The sequence below is a fragment of the Typopeltis vanoorti genome, chromosome 8 (genome assembly GCF_054136105.1).
Source record: "Typopeltis vanoorti isolate ZY-2024b chromosome 8, IOZ_Tvanoo_1.0, whole genome shotgun sequence".
In the NCBI taxonomy this organism is placed as follows: Eukaryota; Metazoa; Arthropoda; class Arachnida; order Uropygi; family Thelyphonidae; genus Typopeltis; species Typopeltis vanoorti.
Window position 1 is genome coordinate 11,126,002 of NC_143556.1, and position 19,825 is coordinate 11,145,826.

General features: G+C 36.2%; 1 protein-coding gene across 1 annotated transcript in view; it reads left to right on the forward strand.

The window, feature by feature from the left end:
- The window catches only part of LOC150103730 (uncharacterized), a 108,347-nt gene that overhangs the window by 10,156 nt on the left and 78,366 nt on the right, over positions 1 to 19,825 (forward strand). The window contains exon 2 of the mRNA XM_090397065.1: positions 15,602 to 15,702. Coding sequence (XP_090253191.1) covers positions 15,636 to 15,702 — 67 coding nt within the window. The 5' untranslated portion in view covers positions 15,602 to 15,635. The remainder of the gene's footprint in view (positions 1 to 15,601; positions 15,703 to 19,825) is intronic.

The following is a 19,825-nucleotide window of genomic DNA, read 5'->3' on the forward strand; positions in this document are numbered from 1 at the left end:
AGTAGAATGTCACACTGTAATCATCCATGTACTGTCCAACTAAATAGAATCTTGAATAATAGCCATTATACCATCGTAATTAAATCTTATGGCGACTTGGTGATGAATTCTATCTGATTAAATCCATGTTTCCCTTGACTGAACACTATCTGCGGGCTTTTACAGTTGAACAGGGAGAGCCCCTTCTACTCACGAAGATTAATTTGCCATTAACACTATCTGACAACATAAGCATACCTGTGACAGTCCCTTAATAGCTAAGAAAGGCTTCTGATGCCCTTCGCGTAGCACTTTTGAGGAGCGATCATTCCCCTGTTGACAGCAGGGGCTGAAAGCTGTAATTAGGTAAGTAGCCAGGTCACTTTAAATGGCACCCATCGTGCCGGTAGGGGTAAAGTTGTAACGACGTTTCACGATCGCTTAGAAATGAGGTTGTCAAAGAGAGACATCTGCTTATTGTCAGACTGATCCTGGGCTTGAGCGTACGTATAGAATTGGGAGAAATGAGAGGACCATTCTCTTAGGCAGACCTAGAATGTAATCTACCAGAGACACACGCTTGCATACGCTGACATCTTAATCCATAAACTATGTCAAGTGTAGTAACCTGCGCATGTTCCTACCTACTTGATATTCCTCCCTATTTACAGTACATGGTTACTAATGAACTTCACGATGACCTTGAAAAACAGCAGTTGCACGCAGGTAACCAATTCGGTTATGAATAAAGAATAAACTCTCTCTCTCTCTCTCTCTCTCTCTCTCTCATTGATAAATAAATAAAACGAAAGTCCATTTCCATTAGAATCGGAAGAAAATTTCAGCTAGATGAACTGGATGTTAAAATATTTCATGCAATTGGAGATACATCTTTTTTTTCTTTACTTGAACATATTACACTTCAAGGACACAGCTATGTTCATTGTATAAACAAATTTGTTATAGAAAATAGTGTATGGATTAATTTTCAACTTCGACACTTTAGGTAGAAAATAACATTACCAGATATCCATAAATTTGCGGACTTTTCGTAAAAAAAAAAAAAAACCCGAAGTCGAAAATTCGACATGTCCATAACTCGAAGGGGGAAAATCATTCTTTGTTATTATCGTGGTAAAGTTGCTTGTACTGTAATTCTAAAGAAAAGACCGTTATAGATTCGATTCTGTGCAGTTGTCGACTAGAGGAACTTGAAGCTTGGTCCTGAGTTCGATATTTGACGCGGGCAAGTACGGTTCCTCCTTCAGAAAAGATGTAGTTTTTAACTACGCATCTCAGAAAAATCGAACTCTTATTTACATATAACAATACAAGTGATGGTTTAGGATCACAAGATGGTCGCAGAGTTTTCAACTTTGTCTAAATGCTAAGGGTACTCTCCCAATTTCCAAAACTTAGGACTAAAAGAGCTTCGCCTGTTCCTTTTTTGGAGAATGAAACGGCATTAGGAGATTAATACACTAGAGGTTATCATACTGTGTACTATTATAGTCTTAAGATGTTGTTCAATGTCTCATTGGATCATCTAAAGCAACTGTTTCTTCAAACATACTAGTATATTTAACTTGGATTCATTCATAACGATTTTTCATTTGATCTATGTACGTTTGTTTAATGTAGGGATGCGATATTTGACTATATGCAGATTGCACTGCTAATCTCTTATTTTTTCGTATTTAACCATTTCGGTCATCCAAATAAGCTTGCTTCATTCCTGTTTAGGTCTGTTTATTGTGACTTAATTATGTGATAAGAATTGCAGCAAGCAACCACTACATGAATGATATCAGATATCATTTTAAGTGTGAAAAATACTGGCACTTAACTGCCAAATAAAAATCTGTGGAGGGTGAAATTTGCACATGTTAGTTAGTATCAGTGGTCATACAGTATTTTTAACTCCAAAGTGACGCTATCATATTCGGATAAGTGTGAACAAAACTAAGAAATAAACAAGCAAACATGGATTAAGAGAAATAAAAGCATCGCTAATGCTTCAAATGACCTTTCATTCAAGCTACGTTGAATATATCAAGATTTCTTTAAATTTTAGATTCTTATTCTCCTTAGTTTATAAATATATATATATATATATATATATATATATTCGTCAAGTTATTTTTACTAACCTGGATAATGCTAGTTATTTCTGCACTTAAAATGAAATTATTATTTTTATTTTAACTTCAGCCATATTTTTTGTTCTTTTGCTTCACACAGCACGTTCAAAACTACGTTGTTCTTTAAATTAGCCTTAAATGGCTACTTTGGGCTGAAAACTACATCGTTTGGTGGCCGAGCATCTACTGATGTAATTATATTTCCGCCAGACGACATTCGTGTTGGTACGCTTGATGTGGATTGGAGAAAATGAAAAGAAGAACAAACAGGAACAAAGAAATTCTGTAATTATGCAAAATTATGAAGCAAATAAAACTCGATGCATACACAACCACAATATTGCTGCGTAAATTATGGGAAATACCTGCAATGAACTTAAAAAAAGCATAAGATAAGCTATCGTCAGTTCAAAATTGTGATGTTTTTGAAGTGGTTGAAATTAATATTACAACTAAATTCTATTGTATGATATCATTCCTTTGTTTATAAAATTTATTTCTTTAATCCAGTTCCTTGTCTAGAATTGGTCATATCCTGGGCATGTCTTTGTTTTTAAAAACTGGACGGTACACAAATTTTATATGCAGGGTTTCTTTTTATTTAATAACTCCCACCCACAAAAGGTTTCTGTTAACCTTAAGTAACCTTAAGTATATTAGCATAATGGGTTGGCTAGTGATTTTTCTATTTTTAATTTTTAACTTTTACATAATCCAGATCTCTGCTGTAGAAGCCAAACATTGAAATTAAACTCATTTAAGGTCAATATAGCGGGTGGTATCATCTTAAAAATTAATCTTAATCAAATTCATTCGCTTTTTCTTCATTTCCTTCAGCTGTTCTACTCATGACACTTAATGGGACCGTAAATGAAAAAAAAATAAAATAAAATAAAAAAATAATAAATAAAAATAAAAATCGAATTCATGCATTTAAAAGCTTCATGTAGTGCATCGGAACACAAACTGAACTTAAATTACTGTGTGAAAAAATGAATGCTTTTAATATTTAAGTGGCATTAATAATACAGGGTGGCCATAAAATAACTTTCCCTCTTTGGAGGCATCTGTAGCTAAAACCAATAAACGGAAGGAGACCAAATTTTATATTGAGACTTTTGAAGGCATTGGGAGATGATTTCCGCGAAAAAAAAAAAATTAGTACCAAAAGTCGCCAATAGGGGAAATTTCGGCAATGGCGGAGGAAAACAAGCGGATAATTACATTAAAGACAGATAAAATGGAATAATAACATTTCGACGGTGTAAGCGACAGCCGCTTCACTCATTTCAGCTGGATATGTGGCGCGTTACAATGATAATAATAATAATAATAATTAAACTAAAACAACAACTTGCGAGAGACACTGAAATTAATGTAGCGATTGAACTCACATGAAATAATGTTTTATTCATCAGAATCAGGGTCCCCTGGACCACATACACGATTTTCAATGTGCTGACCTTTCTTGTATACAACAAATTGCATCCAGTGTGCGACATGCTCAAGGTAGGACGCACATTGAGCACAATTCGTCAATCCTTCGAATAACTGCCTGAACGTTCCCAATCCCTTTTTAAGTGGAATTAGTGGCGCTGCTGTCACTTACGCACAGTAAAATTTGCATAATCCTTTTTACCTGATTTACTGCAAATATTTGACTGCCTTCTGCTCCACCAGCGCTAAAATTTCCCCTGTCGGCGACTTTTGGTACTTTTTTTTTTTTTTTTTTTTTTTTTTTTTTTTGCGAAAATCATCTTCCCATGCCTTTAAAGTGTCAATATAAAATTTAGTCACATTCCGTTTATTGGTTTTAGCTACAGATACCTCCAAAGAGGGAAAGTTAATTTATGGCCACCCTGTACATTACTGATTTGTTTTAATGCGAAAATATGACAGAGTACGAATAGGATTAAACTATTCATTCTCTTCTGTTATTGTAATAGTATTGGATTCAAATCATTGAAATGCATTTATGCACGTAAATATTGAGAGCATGGACATCGAAAATTAAATTCGGTAAGGGATGAGGAATAATCTAAATTTCTTAACGGTAGAACTTAATTTAAAAAAAAAAAACCTCTAACCCACATTAAGAAATTTTAAGACTCCCTGGAGGAAAGAACTGAACCCCTTTTCCAAAATATTAAGAAGGGAATTTGGCCTGTCAGAAAGCAGCTTGGGACAGCGATACTTACACCTAAACATGCTGATAAAAGATGTAGAAGACTAATCTTCTACATCTTTTATCAGCATGAGGAAAGAACTGAACCCCTTTTCCAAAATATTAAGAAGGGAATTTGGCCTGTCAGAAAGCAGCTTGGGACAGCGATACTTACTCCTAAACATGCTGATAAAAGATGTAGAAGACTAATCTTCTACATCTTTTATCAGCATGTTTAGGACTGAAGTAAGTATCGCTGTCCCAAGCTGCTTTCTGACAGGCCAAATTCCCTTCTTAATATTTTGGAAAAGGGGTTCAGTTCTTTCCTCCAAAACAACTATGAACTCTTTTGGCAATATCAAACAGCATAATACTTGCAGCGTGCAAATATAAACTCAACATGCAAATCAAAAATAATAATACTATGTTTGTAATAAATATTTGATCATCCAAAAAATAGTTCAGAAGATCGTTTCAATATTGTAGGTCACGATGCTTTTATACAACTTCTGGTGGGTCTTTCCACCTCATCCTGAAGATATTCTGGGAGCTTTATAGCGCGACCTTGAGTTAGTCCATTAAAGGTGGTTGTCTTCGTCGAGGTGAGAGCGATCTTGTGGGCAGTATCTCCAGTCCAACCAATAAGCTCGGTTTCGAATCCCGCCGTGGGTGTGGATGTCTGTGGGAGATGAATTTCACCTCCAGGTGCAAGACGACCGCCAGGATTAATGAGACCTGAAGTCGGGAATTGTCTTGCTCGGATAGGTACGGACCTTGCTCTGAATGCCATAATTGCAGCTTTACCCAGAATGTTCATCAATCTGTTGTTCATTGATTAAAAACCAAACCACTTCCGACACGCTTCACAAATGCGATAGTGCAGTACTGCTCATACCATTTGCAAAACATCCTCAAGATTCCTATCCGATGGACATAAAACCTGCAGGTTCAGTCTTCACTCAGAAGTGTCCACTTGCGATCGCTAGGAATGAACATTGTAGGCTGACGGTTCCAACCATCACTGACTTATCACTCACGGACATAGCAGCTGATTTCCCATAGAAATTCATTGCCGCAGTGTCCTCTTCTCAGAAAGAGGACTGAAGACTTCATCACGTGTTTGCAAACAATGACACGATCAAGCAGGAGAGTGTGCGCGAGCAAACGCGCTGGACAAACTTGCTACAGTCTAGATATCTTTTGAGAACATTCAAGTTTTTCGGAGGATGCTCCATGTAAACATTCAGGAATCATATGCAATATGACATACAATAATCCTTCGACCTTCCAAGTAGTTAAACTCTGCTTCGCATCCTTTAGTTTTGAACTAAAATGAGATTTATTTTTTCTCAGAGTGTCTATGTCGTTATCTTGACCTTTCTGCATCGTGTGTGCGTCTTCTGGATTCTGTCAACACTTGGCAGCGTATTGTGCATATTCAATATCTGAATGGATCCGACATTTTCTGTAAACAGAACTTCGTTCTTTCACCTTCAATTTTGTATGACTTGACTTAATTGATTACAAATCCATCGCTGCACTGCCGACACTGGAACCAGTGAACGTTGTTTTTATCATCAGCATGCAGATCAAGGATTTAGGCCTAGCGTGACCTGTTCCGGCCTTAGAAGTCATCGTTGAATTGTTTAAGAGGAGGTCCTGGTTTTCTTTTTCTTAATGGCTTGTACCACTAGGTATAAGGCTTGTTTCGGTAATCTTTCTGTTTTTATTCTTTGAACGTGTTCCATCCATTTATGTTTATATTTTTTAATTTTTTCTATTACTGGTTCTTGGTTTAATTCTTTCATAATTTCTTCGTTTCTTTTGTGATCAAATAGGGGTATACTTTGCAGTTTTTCTCATAAACTTCATTTCTGCTGTTGTTAATCTTTGTTTGTCTTTTTGTTTTATTGTCCAGATTTCGCTTCCATACATTAAGACCGGTAAGGCTAATGTATTGTATACTTTTAGCCTGGTTTGTTTTAGAAATAGGTTTGGTTTAAATACAGAGTTAATTACAACTATTATTTTTAAATATTTTGCAATTTTTACGTTTATATCTTTTTTCATTTTCATATGTGATCATCCATCCTAGGTAGTTAAATGAATTCACCTGTTCTAAGATCTTGTTATCTATTACTATTTTAGTTCTTGCTGGATCTTCTCCTTTAAAGGCCATAGTTTTTGATTTTTCCGTTGATATTATCATACCATAATCTTTGGATATCTCATTTAGATTTAAAATAGCTTTCTGTAAGTTATCTTCAGAATTTGTAATTATTATTTGGTCGTCTGCAAAGAAGAGAGTGTTTAAGTTAACTGTAGGTGAAAGTTTAATTCCTTGATGTAAATTTTTATTCCATTTTATTATTATTTCATTTAAGTAGATATTAAAAAGAGTTGCTGAGAGGGGACATCCCTGTCGGACCCCTTGGTTTATCTCTCTCGTATATGATATCTCGTGGTTTAATCTTATTTGTATTTGATTATTTTCATATATACTTGTGATAGCTTTTAGGATATTATTTGGTATTTGTCTTTCTTTTGATATCTTAAATAATATGTTTCTTTTAACTTTGTCAAATGCTTTTTCAAAGTCAATAAATGCAATATGTATTTCTAAATTATATTCTCTTCTTTTCTCTATTATTAATTTTAGGCAAAAGGCCGGGTCTATACATGATCGTCCTTTTCTAAATCCAACGTAGTTTTTATAATATACATAAATCGAAAAGGAATTGAAAAATAGGATTGACCAGGAAAATTAAGATTTTGCTTATTTATGAGGAAAATTATGAAAACAAAATTTAATTAAGAGGGAAGAAATTTTTTTTCAACCCTACTCAATTTCAACCCTTCTATTTCTCATTTGATAGACCTCGCATCCCAGAAAGCAAATAACTTCAAGAAATTTCTATCTTCTGATATTAAGCGTTTTTATTATTTCACTACCTGCGAAGCGACACCCTAACCTCATTGGATGTAAGATAATTAATCGCGTATTCTGCAGAAACAGCTTGGGGTGTTTCTGCCAACAACTCTGTCCTTTACTCCATTAGAGTAGCTTATTTACTCGACAAAAAAAAAATTTTTTGTATTTTATTATTTTGTATTTTGTATTGTATCAGAACAAAAAACCCGTGCATACATAACCTTTGATACTTAGCCGGCTGAACTAATTCGAGCAGGACTGAAAAATGCTTAATGTCTTCTGTATATTCTTTAAAAAGTCCAAAATGTTTTTGCTGAATTTCAATATCCATATACCATTCCACATGTTCGATTGCTTCCCCTCACTTCCTGTTAACATTTCTTTATTGACTGTTTTTTATTTTACGCTCCCTAGCTTCTGTGAGATGCAAATTCTCATCCTGATTGCCCGTTTTTTCCCCTTCAAGGAGGATAAATTTCTCTTTTTTTTAGAAAAGTAGATAAAATTCCTCTGGCCACGATAGATTGAAATCACAAACGATGCGTGTCAAATCACTTAGTCATGGCAAAGTTTGTTTTTTCAGTTATCAACTTCAGCGTCCTCTACTCCATGTTTGGCTAAGCTGTTCTTCCTCATTTTCTTCTACTACAACAGTGTTTCTCAAACTTCAGATATCCGCGTAGCCCTTCTTAAATTTTCATTATTACCAAGTACCCCCTAATTAATTAATTAAAAACGAATGAATTAATTTAAAAAAAATTAATTAATTAAAAACGAATAAATTAATTTAAAATTAATAAATTAATTAAAATATTAATTAAAAATTAAATATCTATTTTATTTGAATCTATAAACAAAATGAATATATAAACAAAAAATACGATTTCTTTTTAATAGAACAAAATTTGGAATAGATTTTTCATTTCCCGTCCATGAAAATCCACATTTCAAGTAATTGATATCATGCTTACGAAGATTTTTCATCCTCTTCCTAGTTGGTTCTCTAGAGATGTCAGATGACACACCCTTATCAATTTCATTTGATCCAGATGCAATATCAACGTATTCTTTGCTTTCGTGTTGCGAGATATGGGCGGGGATTTTCGGAAACTAAAGTTTTTAGAAAAAAACTGAAAATGGTGCGACTTACCAAAAGCTCCTACTCGCTATCACTACTTTTGGCATCGAGAACAGTTTCTTTGTGTGCATCGTCAAAGTCATCTACCCAAATAGCGTCACCTTCTTTCCCATTATTTCAAGCAAAAATTACCAGTTATTTACAAGACTTGAGATACGGAGAGCAGCTATGAAGAACTGCATATGATTGGTGCGATATTAAAAAAAGATCGCGCGAACCAAAGACAAATTAGCATTTCAACAGTTGAGTTGAATTGCTAATTCCCTTCAACCGAATTCCATAATATCTGAAACACATTCACTATATATTTCTTACTTTAACACGTTAGCGACGGGGGGTGGTCTCAAACAAAACCATATGTTCCACCGGTAACTATGGTTTTGCTTGGTCTATATAGCAGTTTCTGTTGGGGAGGGGATGTGATTCATTAGTTAGTGCCTATTTTATCCCGGTTGTCTCAAATTGCACTGTTTGTTGAAAAATATAATGACTCCTTTATTTATGTATAGCCGAAAATTGTCACGTACCCCCTAACGACCTTTAGCGTACCCCCGGGGGTACGCGTATCACACTTTGAGAAACACTGTGCTATAACATCCAAATTTCGGGTCTACATTGTGTATTCAGCAAGCCGGCGGGTCGAAACATACTACTAGTATCCCTAATTCTTTCCTTCTTATTCTCACAAATACTCTGACGAAACGTCTCTTTAAGATGGACCTTTTTATATACATCTCAGTGCTTTAAAAGCAAGGTCCTCATCCAATTCTTACAAAATCTCTCATCTAAATAAGACAAGTAAGAGACAAGATAAATCTTAATATTCCGAAAACTATGTTCAATTAAAAGCATTTTAGATCTGAGGTAAGAAAAATCAGTGGTTGATTAAAAACAATCTTTGATGTGAACAAGATAGGCGCATTGCAAATAGCACAGATGTATTTTTTTTTTTTGCCTTTTTACGACTCGTCTTAGGCATGATTGCCCATCAGGCATGGGATAAGGAAGGTTTTATCTTGATCTCCCCTCCCCCCTGCCCCACTCCATTGCGAGTATACATCGTAAACTTGTATTCAATTAAGGGTTCCAGTTTCTATTCTGGGCGGGCACGTGTTTAATCACATCCGCCAGGGGGTACTGTCACGCAACAAATTATTCACACGGGATGCAGCATTTAAAATCTTAATTTCATTTAAGTGAAGAACCTCCCAGTTTTTATTTATTTATTGCTTGCATTTCGCTTACAGAATAAGCAACAGAAGCGATACATGACTTGATCTCGCAACTTCCACTACGATCTTTTTGCATTCCCGAGTGTTTGAACTCTGAGGACTTTCGTCACATTCACGATGAGCTAAACAACTCCTAGCGAGCAATCGTGGGTCACTTCCTGTCTTCGAAGCCATTGGAGGCCTGACAGGCAGCATCGAATACATCAACACAATGCGAGCGAGTGAAGGGGGTCGTCGGGAAATTAGTGCGTTAATCTCGTTCCCATGCATCCGTCTCATTACTGGACAAGGTTTTTTAAGTTCCTGCTGATTATTCATGGAGACGAAAGAGAGGTTATTATGTGCTTTTAAGAGAAATTTGGGAGCCGAATTTGCATTTCTTAGGGCTCGCCTGTAGAGCAATGTCGGGTGGTTTGTGGCGGATGCTTTTGAACCGGAGCTGCGGAGTGTGACATCGCTCCGCTGCTTATTTGTGCGAGGGGATAATAACCTTCCTCCTAAAGGTTAGATAAACATCCGTGCGATTACTATAATTACTACAGTGGTTGTCAAGGTAACTAAATCATCTCTAAGAAGGATGTCACGTGGTTTTATTCGAGATCGTCTTGCATTAGATGGTCAGATGACGGCTTACAAAGTCACCTGACCACTGCTTCTCCCTAAATTGCCGATGGACCTTTCAGGCTTACCCAGGGAAGTTTTTAGGCACCGTCAAGAAACGTGCAGAAGACCGAATAGACTGAACAAAATTTTAGAATTCTTCCATCTGGAGGTCAATTCCTTAGTCTGCAAGAAGTATGAGAAATAAAGTAAAATTTAACTTTAGAAATAGTACAGCTCGCATTTAAAACGGGTAAAATTATCTCATTCTATAGATTGATCTTCTAAGAATGTATTCATCGGTATTAAACTCTAAATTAAAGATACCAAGAAATTATATTCTTGGTTTAATCCTTTATCCAGTGTAAGCAAACAAGTTTGCGCCTGAACTATTTTCAGGACTGGGGCAACTCGTGGTAAAGGTGGTATAAGTTGTGATCACTTGTATGGTGTGATCATTTAGTATCCCACAACGCAAAGCACATATTATACTAAGGCAAGTGATGTGAAGTCAATACCACGAGTTGCCCCAGTCCTGAAAATAGTTCAGGCGCAAACTTGTTTGCTTACACTTGGATAAAGGATTAAACCAAGTATATAATTTCTTGGTATCTTTAATTTACAGTATAACCAAGTGGAGAAATTTTCAACAAGTATTAAACATCATGCACTAAATTCCTTGGAACTTGTAGAACAATCAACAAGATTTGCACCAAAATAAAACAATTGCCAATAAGAACATTTCGGATTCAGTGTTGACTGTAGGCATACCATTTAAGCTAAATCAATGCATTCCAAATACTTGTATAGAAGCTCCCCCCACCCCACCCTTTTCTTTTAATTTATTCGAGTTGTTTGTTTTGCTGGTCCAGTACCTCTCAGAAGGTTATTTAAACGACCGACTACTCTTTCACCAAAGGAATATTTCATGAAGTGTAAGTTCCACTGCCCCTTTATTAGGTCAGATTATCTTCTCTAGCGTGCAATTGCTTACAAAAAAAAAAAAAAAAAAAACATAACCCAACTTTTTTTTTTATTTGCTTAACAGCTTGCAGACGAGGTGAATAAGATTCCCACCCCCCTAGGTTTTTAGCTTACACAATTATAATCTTCACCTTCATCCAGTCATTCGAAAAGCCAATCCGCTCGCTGACCTCGGCACTTTCTACAGTATGTTAATATCTTTTCTTAGATAACAACTTTATATTTGACTACAATGTTCCAGATAATCAGTATTTTTCAAGTTAATATCTTCCAGCAAAATTCCTAAAAATTAAAGAAAACTACTTGCAGTTCTGGCTGCCTTATTACGTTTTGGTTCCAACATTTTCCTATTGAACTATTCATGCTTCCTTTTCATCTTCCAGTGAAACTTGAGTCCATTCTTTGCCTTGAATGTTTGTTACCAAGATGGAGTTTAATATTTGAACTGTTAAACCACCATTTGCCAAAAGGTCCAGCCTTCTTTAGGTGGGATAATCAGACAGAAATCTCGCCATTTCTCAGACCAATGAAATACATTCTCTGCTTGAAGAAGAGAAAAAAAAAGCCCCTTAATCATCATTAACTACCCTTTCCATTTAGGTGTCTTCTGCTAATTTAGACATTAGACTTCTAATTCTGTGATCAGTATCATTTATTAGAAAAGAAATTAAATCAGCGAGCCCAACACTGGCTCCTGTGGATAACATCAGTGATAGGAACTCAATTGGAGGCATAACCACTGGACCCGCTCTCTGTAAATTCAGTAAAGTGAATTAAGTTTCATTTGGAACAAGCATCCAGTCTTTCGTTAACATAAATGCAAAAAATTTGATTTTTAATGTTTGGCCATCTTGTTTTTTGATTTGTCACTAATCTTCCCTCTCAGTCCTCTTAAAGAGCACCGATAGAGGGTTGGAAAATATGAAATGAAAATGAAAATTGCGTCATTACCTAATTTTGCATAAATCCTGACAGTGTCTCTCATTGCACAATACTTCAAAAGCAGTAATCCCAAGTATTTGAGTCCTCACCCCCAAAATATTCGTTTGTAGCGTTCATAAGGTTAACAGAAGGAGTTCCTAAAATATCTTTTGTACTTAAACGACGCACTCTGAGCCATTTTGTTGCATTTATATAAACTTTTTAATAAAGAAACAACTGTTCGGGTTCATAGCAGTGAAATAGCAAAACATAAGGCTAAAGAAACTTTGTTCGGTGTTATTCCTGTTGCCTGAACTTCAAATCGATAATTTGCTCACTTTTTGCCACTGGTAAAAATGAATTGTCATCTGGAGTGCTCTGTGAAAGTGAGAATATAGCAAACATTGCTGTCATCTTGTGTTCCTAATTCTAACTAGTATTAGTTGTGTATCACGCGTGTGTTGCGTTCTCTTCAGTTAGGATTTATTGTGGGGAGGAGGATCTGTTCCAGAGATGTAGTGCTGCTTAATTTTTTTTTCAACTCCACGACCAGCTGAATTCGGTTTTTTTTAAAAGAAGAAAAATGCCCGATGAATTCATTTACTGGAAGAGAATTTATGAAATGGATCAAGATAAAAAGCGACTTTACTATTAAGGTTTATTTTGTTTATTGGACAAGAAATGGTATTTTTTTTATATCCTTTTCAAACTACATTAATCTGGAAATATTAAAACATGATCATGCGGTTTCGACTTAATACTATGGGGGGGGTGCTTTTTGTTATGAATGTAAATACATTGTCCGGTTAATTTCTTTTTGATCGGTTCTTAGTGGAATAGAGGGACCAATCCGCCTAATATGGTTTTCATGGCATGCCAATAAACATCTGCAGTGAGTGGTACTTTTCATTTCGCAAAGACCTTAATTTGCTTTGTAATATAAAAGTGTTTTATTCTGCGCACGTTGTCAGTGGGATAATTTGCTACTCTGCTACTGACTTGCTTCAGTTGAGATGGCCATCCTAAAATCACACACGCTGAGTTCCTTGTTAATTCTGTGTGCAGTGTTTTCAAACTTTTCCTTTATAGCTTCGGCATCAAATTCAGAGCTAAGTAACTGAGCAGAGCGACAAGTTTTCTAGGTGAGCCCTGCCAATGTTCGATATCCTGCAGTTTTTTTTTTTTTTTCACTTGTGAAAATGATGTCTCCCTCTTACTTAAAACAATGTTGTCTTTCAATGGAATCAACTGATTCCATTTGCACTTTTAAGTGTTTCTCACATTGCAATATGCGGCTTCATTTTGCCTTGCATGATAGTAGGCGTTAGTCTTTTTAAATAAGAATAAAATGCATCTTTAAAAGGTATTGAAGATGTGTTCAATAACTTGAATGTTCTTATCACATAAACCTAGATCTTCAATATTTCTTTTGATTAAAAAAAACAGCAGAGCTTATGTCAAAGCCATCTATCCCTGGATGTTAAACTGTAAATGCAAAATTAAGCGGAAGGGTTAGTTTCAAGTCTTATCTCCATCCCCTACATTTTCAACCCAAATTAACACCAGTGATTACAAGACAATATTTTACACTAATAGAACATGGAAATAAATAAAAAAAAATCAGACGCATATAAACTAGACTGCACATTGATTTTCACCGATCGCTGATCTGTCGCAATCTCTTGATTCCCGCTCGGCATGTAAAAGTACGTAAGCCTTGTGATGATCACTTATTTATTCAACAGCTCCGTGGAATACCACTAGTTAAGAAGTGTTTATGTGCAAAAAGTCAAATGGATTTTAAATGATGTATATGGAAACAAAATGCATTTGGCATGACGAGAAATACTGTAGTACTTTCATTTTGCTCTAACATACCCCCTCCCCACTTAAAACAATGTTGTCTTTCAATGGAATCAACTGATTCCATTTGCACTTTTAAGTGTTTCTCACATTGCAATATGCGGCTTCATTTTGCCTTGCATGATAGTAGGCGTTAGTCTTTTTAAATAAGAATAAAATGCATCTTTAAAAGGTATTGAAGATGTGTTCAATAACTTGAATGTTCTTATCACATAAACCTAGATCTTCAATATTTCTTTTGATTAAAAAAAACAGCAGAGCTTATGTCAAAGCCATCTATCCCTGGATGTTAAACTGTAAATGCAAAATTAAGCGGAAGGGTTAGTTTCAAGTCTTATCTCCATCCCCTACATTTTCAACCCAAATTAACACCAGTGATTACAAGACAATATTTTACACTAATAGAACATGGAAATAAATAAAAAAAAATCAGACGCATATAAACTAGACTGCACATTGATTTTCACCGATCGCTGATCTGTCGCAATCTCTTGATTCCCGCTCGGCATGTAAAAGTACGTAAGCCTTGTGATGATCACTTATTTATTCAACAGCTCCGTGGAATACCACTAGTTAAGAAGTGTTTATGTGCAAAAAGTCAAATGGATTTTAAATGATGTATATGGAAACAAAATGCATTTGGCATGACGAGAAATACTGTAGTACTTTCATTTTGCTCTAACATACCCCCTCCCCACCAAAAATAAAAAATAAAAAATAAATAAAAGATAAAAGCAGTCGTGAAAGTCTTGTCTAGACATTTTTCCTAATTCTAACAACGAATTTCCTATCAACAAAATTTCTCACTTGTTGCCATCTACAAAAGACAAACAGGCAACTCTATCATTAGCTGGTGTTTACTAGATACCATGTGAATGTAATTTATCATACTTTGACAAAGGCCGTTCTTTGGAAAAAAGAATGAAGGAACATCTATATTATATCGAATACATGAAATCTCATAAGTCTGGTCTAGCACAACATAGCATTGACACTAGACATAATATCGAGTGGGATAAAGAGCTTGTCTTCTCCACAGATGCAAGTTTGAATATGAATGCCTTTTCAAAGAAAGTTGCGAAGCCCTTTTACATCGGCCGAATTTGAATCAAAATGACTGTCTCTCTCCCAAAAGTTTGGGAGATTCTCATCTTATGCAACCATCAATGAAATAGTTTTTAAGAATTATTTAATAATATTTTATTAATATTAATTTTCTAGCATGCGGCAACAGTTTTAATTGGTAATCCACCGACTGTTCTGTATACTTTGTTCCATTCCTTTTAACTGTTTGTTCTACACTGATGATGTACTGTTAATTTCAGTACGAAATATTTGTACCTTTAATTCATTAAAGTTATTACTGTTGGTTTCATACGTGTTAAGTTATTAATATTAATAACAACGAATAAGTTTTAGGTCATTTACTTGAGCGCTGCAATTGTCATGTAAATATAGCTTATTGAGGTGACAGCACTAAAAGGTATTGTAGGAATGTGATTAGTGGGTGAATCTGCTGTTTAAGTATGTGTGGACAATTTTGTCGAACTACATAATGGTATGTATGACGATTTAACTGATTCCGATGTCATGAGGCCTGGAGAGCAACACTGGAAACTCATCTTGCTTGTGTTTTTCCTCCTGTAGGGCTATCAAGGGAAGAAAGTACTCGGAAATCATCATGAAAGCAGTGAAAGGGGCCCCGTTACTAAACCTAGTCTTGTCACTTCTACTGCAGCTCACGCAAGGTAAGTCCCTCAACCTAATTTTATTATTATATGATCCCCAGGAATCCATACGATATCATAACTACACTGTCGAAAGAAACCAAAGAATGGAGAAGCAGTTTTAAGAACGATTTATAATAATAGTTTGTTGCAGCTGTAACGAATCACAAGACTTTTGAACACAAAAGAAAATGTTTATGAACCGTTTCGGATCATTGAGAGCTTTTCAGGTATCTCTAATGATTCGTTTTCGAGACGCTAGATTCACCTGATGACAGACCTCGAACACCTTTGTGTCATCCACACGTCTCTAATAACTTATCTTTATAGGGGGGTCTCCCTCTCACCCCCATTCCCCCTCGTCATGTAACGGTCCCTTGCGGACACCTTCTACTCCCCCCCCCCACCCCCCCACGTTTTCTTTCCGTTTTCGAGTCATCGGCAGGCGGCCATCTTTGAACCAGGAAGTGTTTCGGGTATGCTCGGAAGTCACCCGTGTCGTACGCATCTCGAAGATCCTCTTGTGTACGAAGGTCACTGTCCTCATGCCCGTTCTCTCTCTCTCTGCGGAGACTGTTAGACGGAGCGCCAGTTGGAGGTGCGTGCTTTGCGTCACATCGCAGTCACACTTCGACTCTTTCGCTCCAAACTCGGGAGCGAATGGAATTTGATGGAGTGAGTGCGTGACGTCATATCGTTCATGTTGAAGTACTACGTTTCAGTTAGAAGAAATGATGAATGAAAAATAAACTGAAAGAATGTTCTGAAATGAATGTCATCTACGAATAGCAATGAGCTACTCTCGTATTAGCAACAGCTAAAAAAAAAAAAAAGTTTAAATGCAATATTTTTTGCTGATGTTTACGATAAGTGAACACTCGCTATTTCATTTTTAAACAGTCCAATCCCAAATGTTCTTATTTGCCATTTTAATTATAATTTAATTCCATCTAATTAAAATGTAATCTTTGTACTGACTCAGTACGTACAAGGCGATCTTAAGTTCATTAATATTAACAAGTGACAAATAATTAATATGCTAATAAAATTCAAGTCATTCGCCCGAGGAATGCTTTACGTTATCGTATTGGATATTTCCATAACGATAAGCAATCAATCGTATTTTTATAATTACGAATTTAATAGTGGTTAATCTTTGTAGTTCTGATTTTTTATTTCAAGTCCGAAATTCCTGTCTTCCCAAAGAGATTTTTTGGTTATTTGGATGAGGCTTATAATAAATCAGTACAATAAAACCTGATTTATTGTACTGATCAAAATCAGATTTAATTTTAAAATTGCAACCCTAATTTTAAAATGCTTAATGTCTTCGAACTACACAGTGGGACCGACACTTCATGGGGATGATTTTGATCATGACTGCGATATTATTATTCATCTTAATTGGGTTTCATAATGAGAATCGGCACAAGTGAATCTAACGGTTCTCAACGTTTACTCATCACACAATTGATTGACTTTTGAAATTCCCCTTCGTAACCATAATTTTAGGACAAGATTTGTTAGTCTTTCGTTTATGTTTAAATGTGTGCAAATTGCGCATGTTTGACTAGTCGATTTTGCCCTTTTGAGGGATTAAAAATATTCTGGAAGGGAAAAAACCATCAATCTCCGTATGAGACAGGTTGACAAAAAACGTTTATCAGGATTCAGTTTCAATGAAATTCTGATAAACGTTTTTTGTGTCCTAAATGGAATTCTAATCCAGGTCTTTCCAACCGAGCCACGCAGGCATTTTGATAAATATGAATACATCAGACTAAAATCATCCATAAGTTTTGAAATGCCTTGAATTAACCTGACTGATCTGCCAATGAAAAATCACTTTTTTTTTTATTTGTCCAAATGGATGTGTCCACTTCCAGAGTTGCATGTCGTTGTCCGAATTCCACTACGACATCAATGTTATGTCTTTGAGGTGGGCGATGAATTTCATTGTCCGGTATAAGGCCATCCCTTTCTTATTGGAGGCTTCACTGTTGCATGAAAAGAGTTGCTTCAGTATCTAGGGCAAGGTTCATGAATTATATAACTGTTAGCACAAACCCAGTGCTACTAACGTGCTTTAGATTCCCAATTTCAATTAGGTGGGAGTGCCAAGGAAGCGTGGAGGGCGGTGAAAACTTGACTATTGCTGAAAACGGTACGCCATAGTGAACTTAAGATGTTCATTATTAACGGACGGATTCCCACCACGAAGCTGTGCAAAAAAAAAAAAAAAAAAAAAAAAAAAAATTCTCTTTAGTTCTCTTGTCTGGATGAACAGACAGCGAAAGTTTCCTTGTTTCGTATGCGGAAGTGTTTATGATTTAAAGGTTGCAATAAACACAGAAATAACAGATGGCATGTGACAGAAATAAAAAAAAAAGAGAAGCACAAAGAGTGAAAACAGAAGCAAGAAAGCGTCTCGCGCTCGCAATTCAGTTGTCAGCGAAGAACTCACGGAAGCGCCCATCACGCAAAACAGATGATCAAAGCGCGTGAGTTGTGACCACCCCCATTGTCGAAAGAAACGCCGAGGAACTTCCTGAACTTTCCCTCTCTCATTCTTTTCGTCTCGCTGGTCACTTCCATGGTGACCAGTGATCCGCATCGTTGCCCCACCAGGGTCGACAAAGCCTTTCGACCCAAAGACGTTATTGAAATAATAATGAGGGTAGCAATTGCCGCAAGGTCAGCCATAAAGCGACTGATGGACAACACTTAACCAACAGACTCGTTTGGGTCACTTGACATAATGAGAATCGGGTCAAGTGAACCTAACGGTTCTCAACGTTTACTCATCACACAGTTGATTGACTTTTGAAATTCTCCTTCTCTTGCGGAACAGGTCTTGCTGATGTGTGTGTGTGTGCGCTAGTCCACGAAGCGTTGATCGATTGTTCTGTTTGCAATTTCCCGTTATATCCACCGAGCTCTCGTACGGTTGTGTGCGTGTCCAATGGCTGCAGTATCAAAGGTCGCTGGGAGGCAATTACAATGAAAATCGCTTCCATTTGGTTTTATTTTGGTCAACGAACATCCTTAAAACGCAGCTTGTATTAAGAGAAAATAATTTAGTCTTTTTGATTTAAACAAATAAAACCCGAGGGGTGAATAATATTTCTTGGATTTCTTCGGCGAAATCCTCCTGTAAACTGAAGAATTTGCATCCAAAATTATTTTTTTGATAGTCTATTCTGAAGATATTCTTAAAAATAATACTTGAGTACCGTAAAAAGAATGTTTGCTTTAAAGTCCGAAGGAATCTAGTTATAATCACTTCACAGTTTTCCTTGCAAGGGAGTACCGGATGATAGGAAATCTGGAGAATGACGGGAAAATAATTCGTCGTGGAGATAACGAAAGTGATGAGAGGGCAAATTCTTTCGTCTTACATGCCTTGGTACATCGACCTTTTAGAGTAATTCGGGATAGGAATTTTATGTTAATTTATTTACTCGATTAAGTTGAGAAATGTCTCCACCCAAGGCGAATCCGTCTTCATTGCTTGCTAAATGGCTTTGTAGGTTAACTCGTATCGCTTCAGACATACCACTAAAACTCTTTGCAGTGTCTCGATGTGGGCCACAACATGCTGCGTTGTTAGTACACAATAGAGTTAAGAGTTCGATTTAATTCTGGTTCACTTTTTATAGGTAAAGAAGTCTTTCGGTTTTTTTTTTAATATCTATTTTATATCTACACTGACCTTTTAGTTTATTAAATACGAGTACCTAATAGCTGGTGACATTTCCAACTCAATCCCTGAGTCCATCGATTGCACAAGATGCCGATAGCATTCCACGGGAATGTCGGCTTATCCAGACTCGATTGCATCATTCAGCACAGGGTTTCTCAAACTGTGTCCCGCGAGAAGTTCTGGAATTTGTCATTATAGTTTTCTAAGCATTTTTCATGAATAAATATTTTATAATGGAAATATTCTGAGGAGAATAATATTCGTGAATATGTCGAAAAGCTCAAACCCAGAACGCCTAATAACGTCTGTGTATCGTTAATTTTCACACATCGAAACCTTTCAACATTTGGGAAAGAGAATACCACTGTTTATGACCGATCATAAAAATTGTCTGCAAGCCGATTACAACAATGGGCGGCGTATCCTCTGTTCTCCAAACTG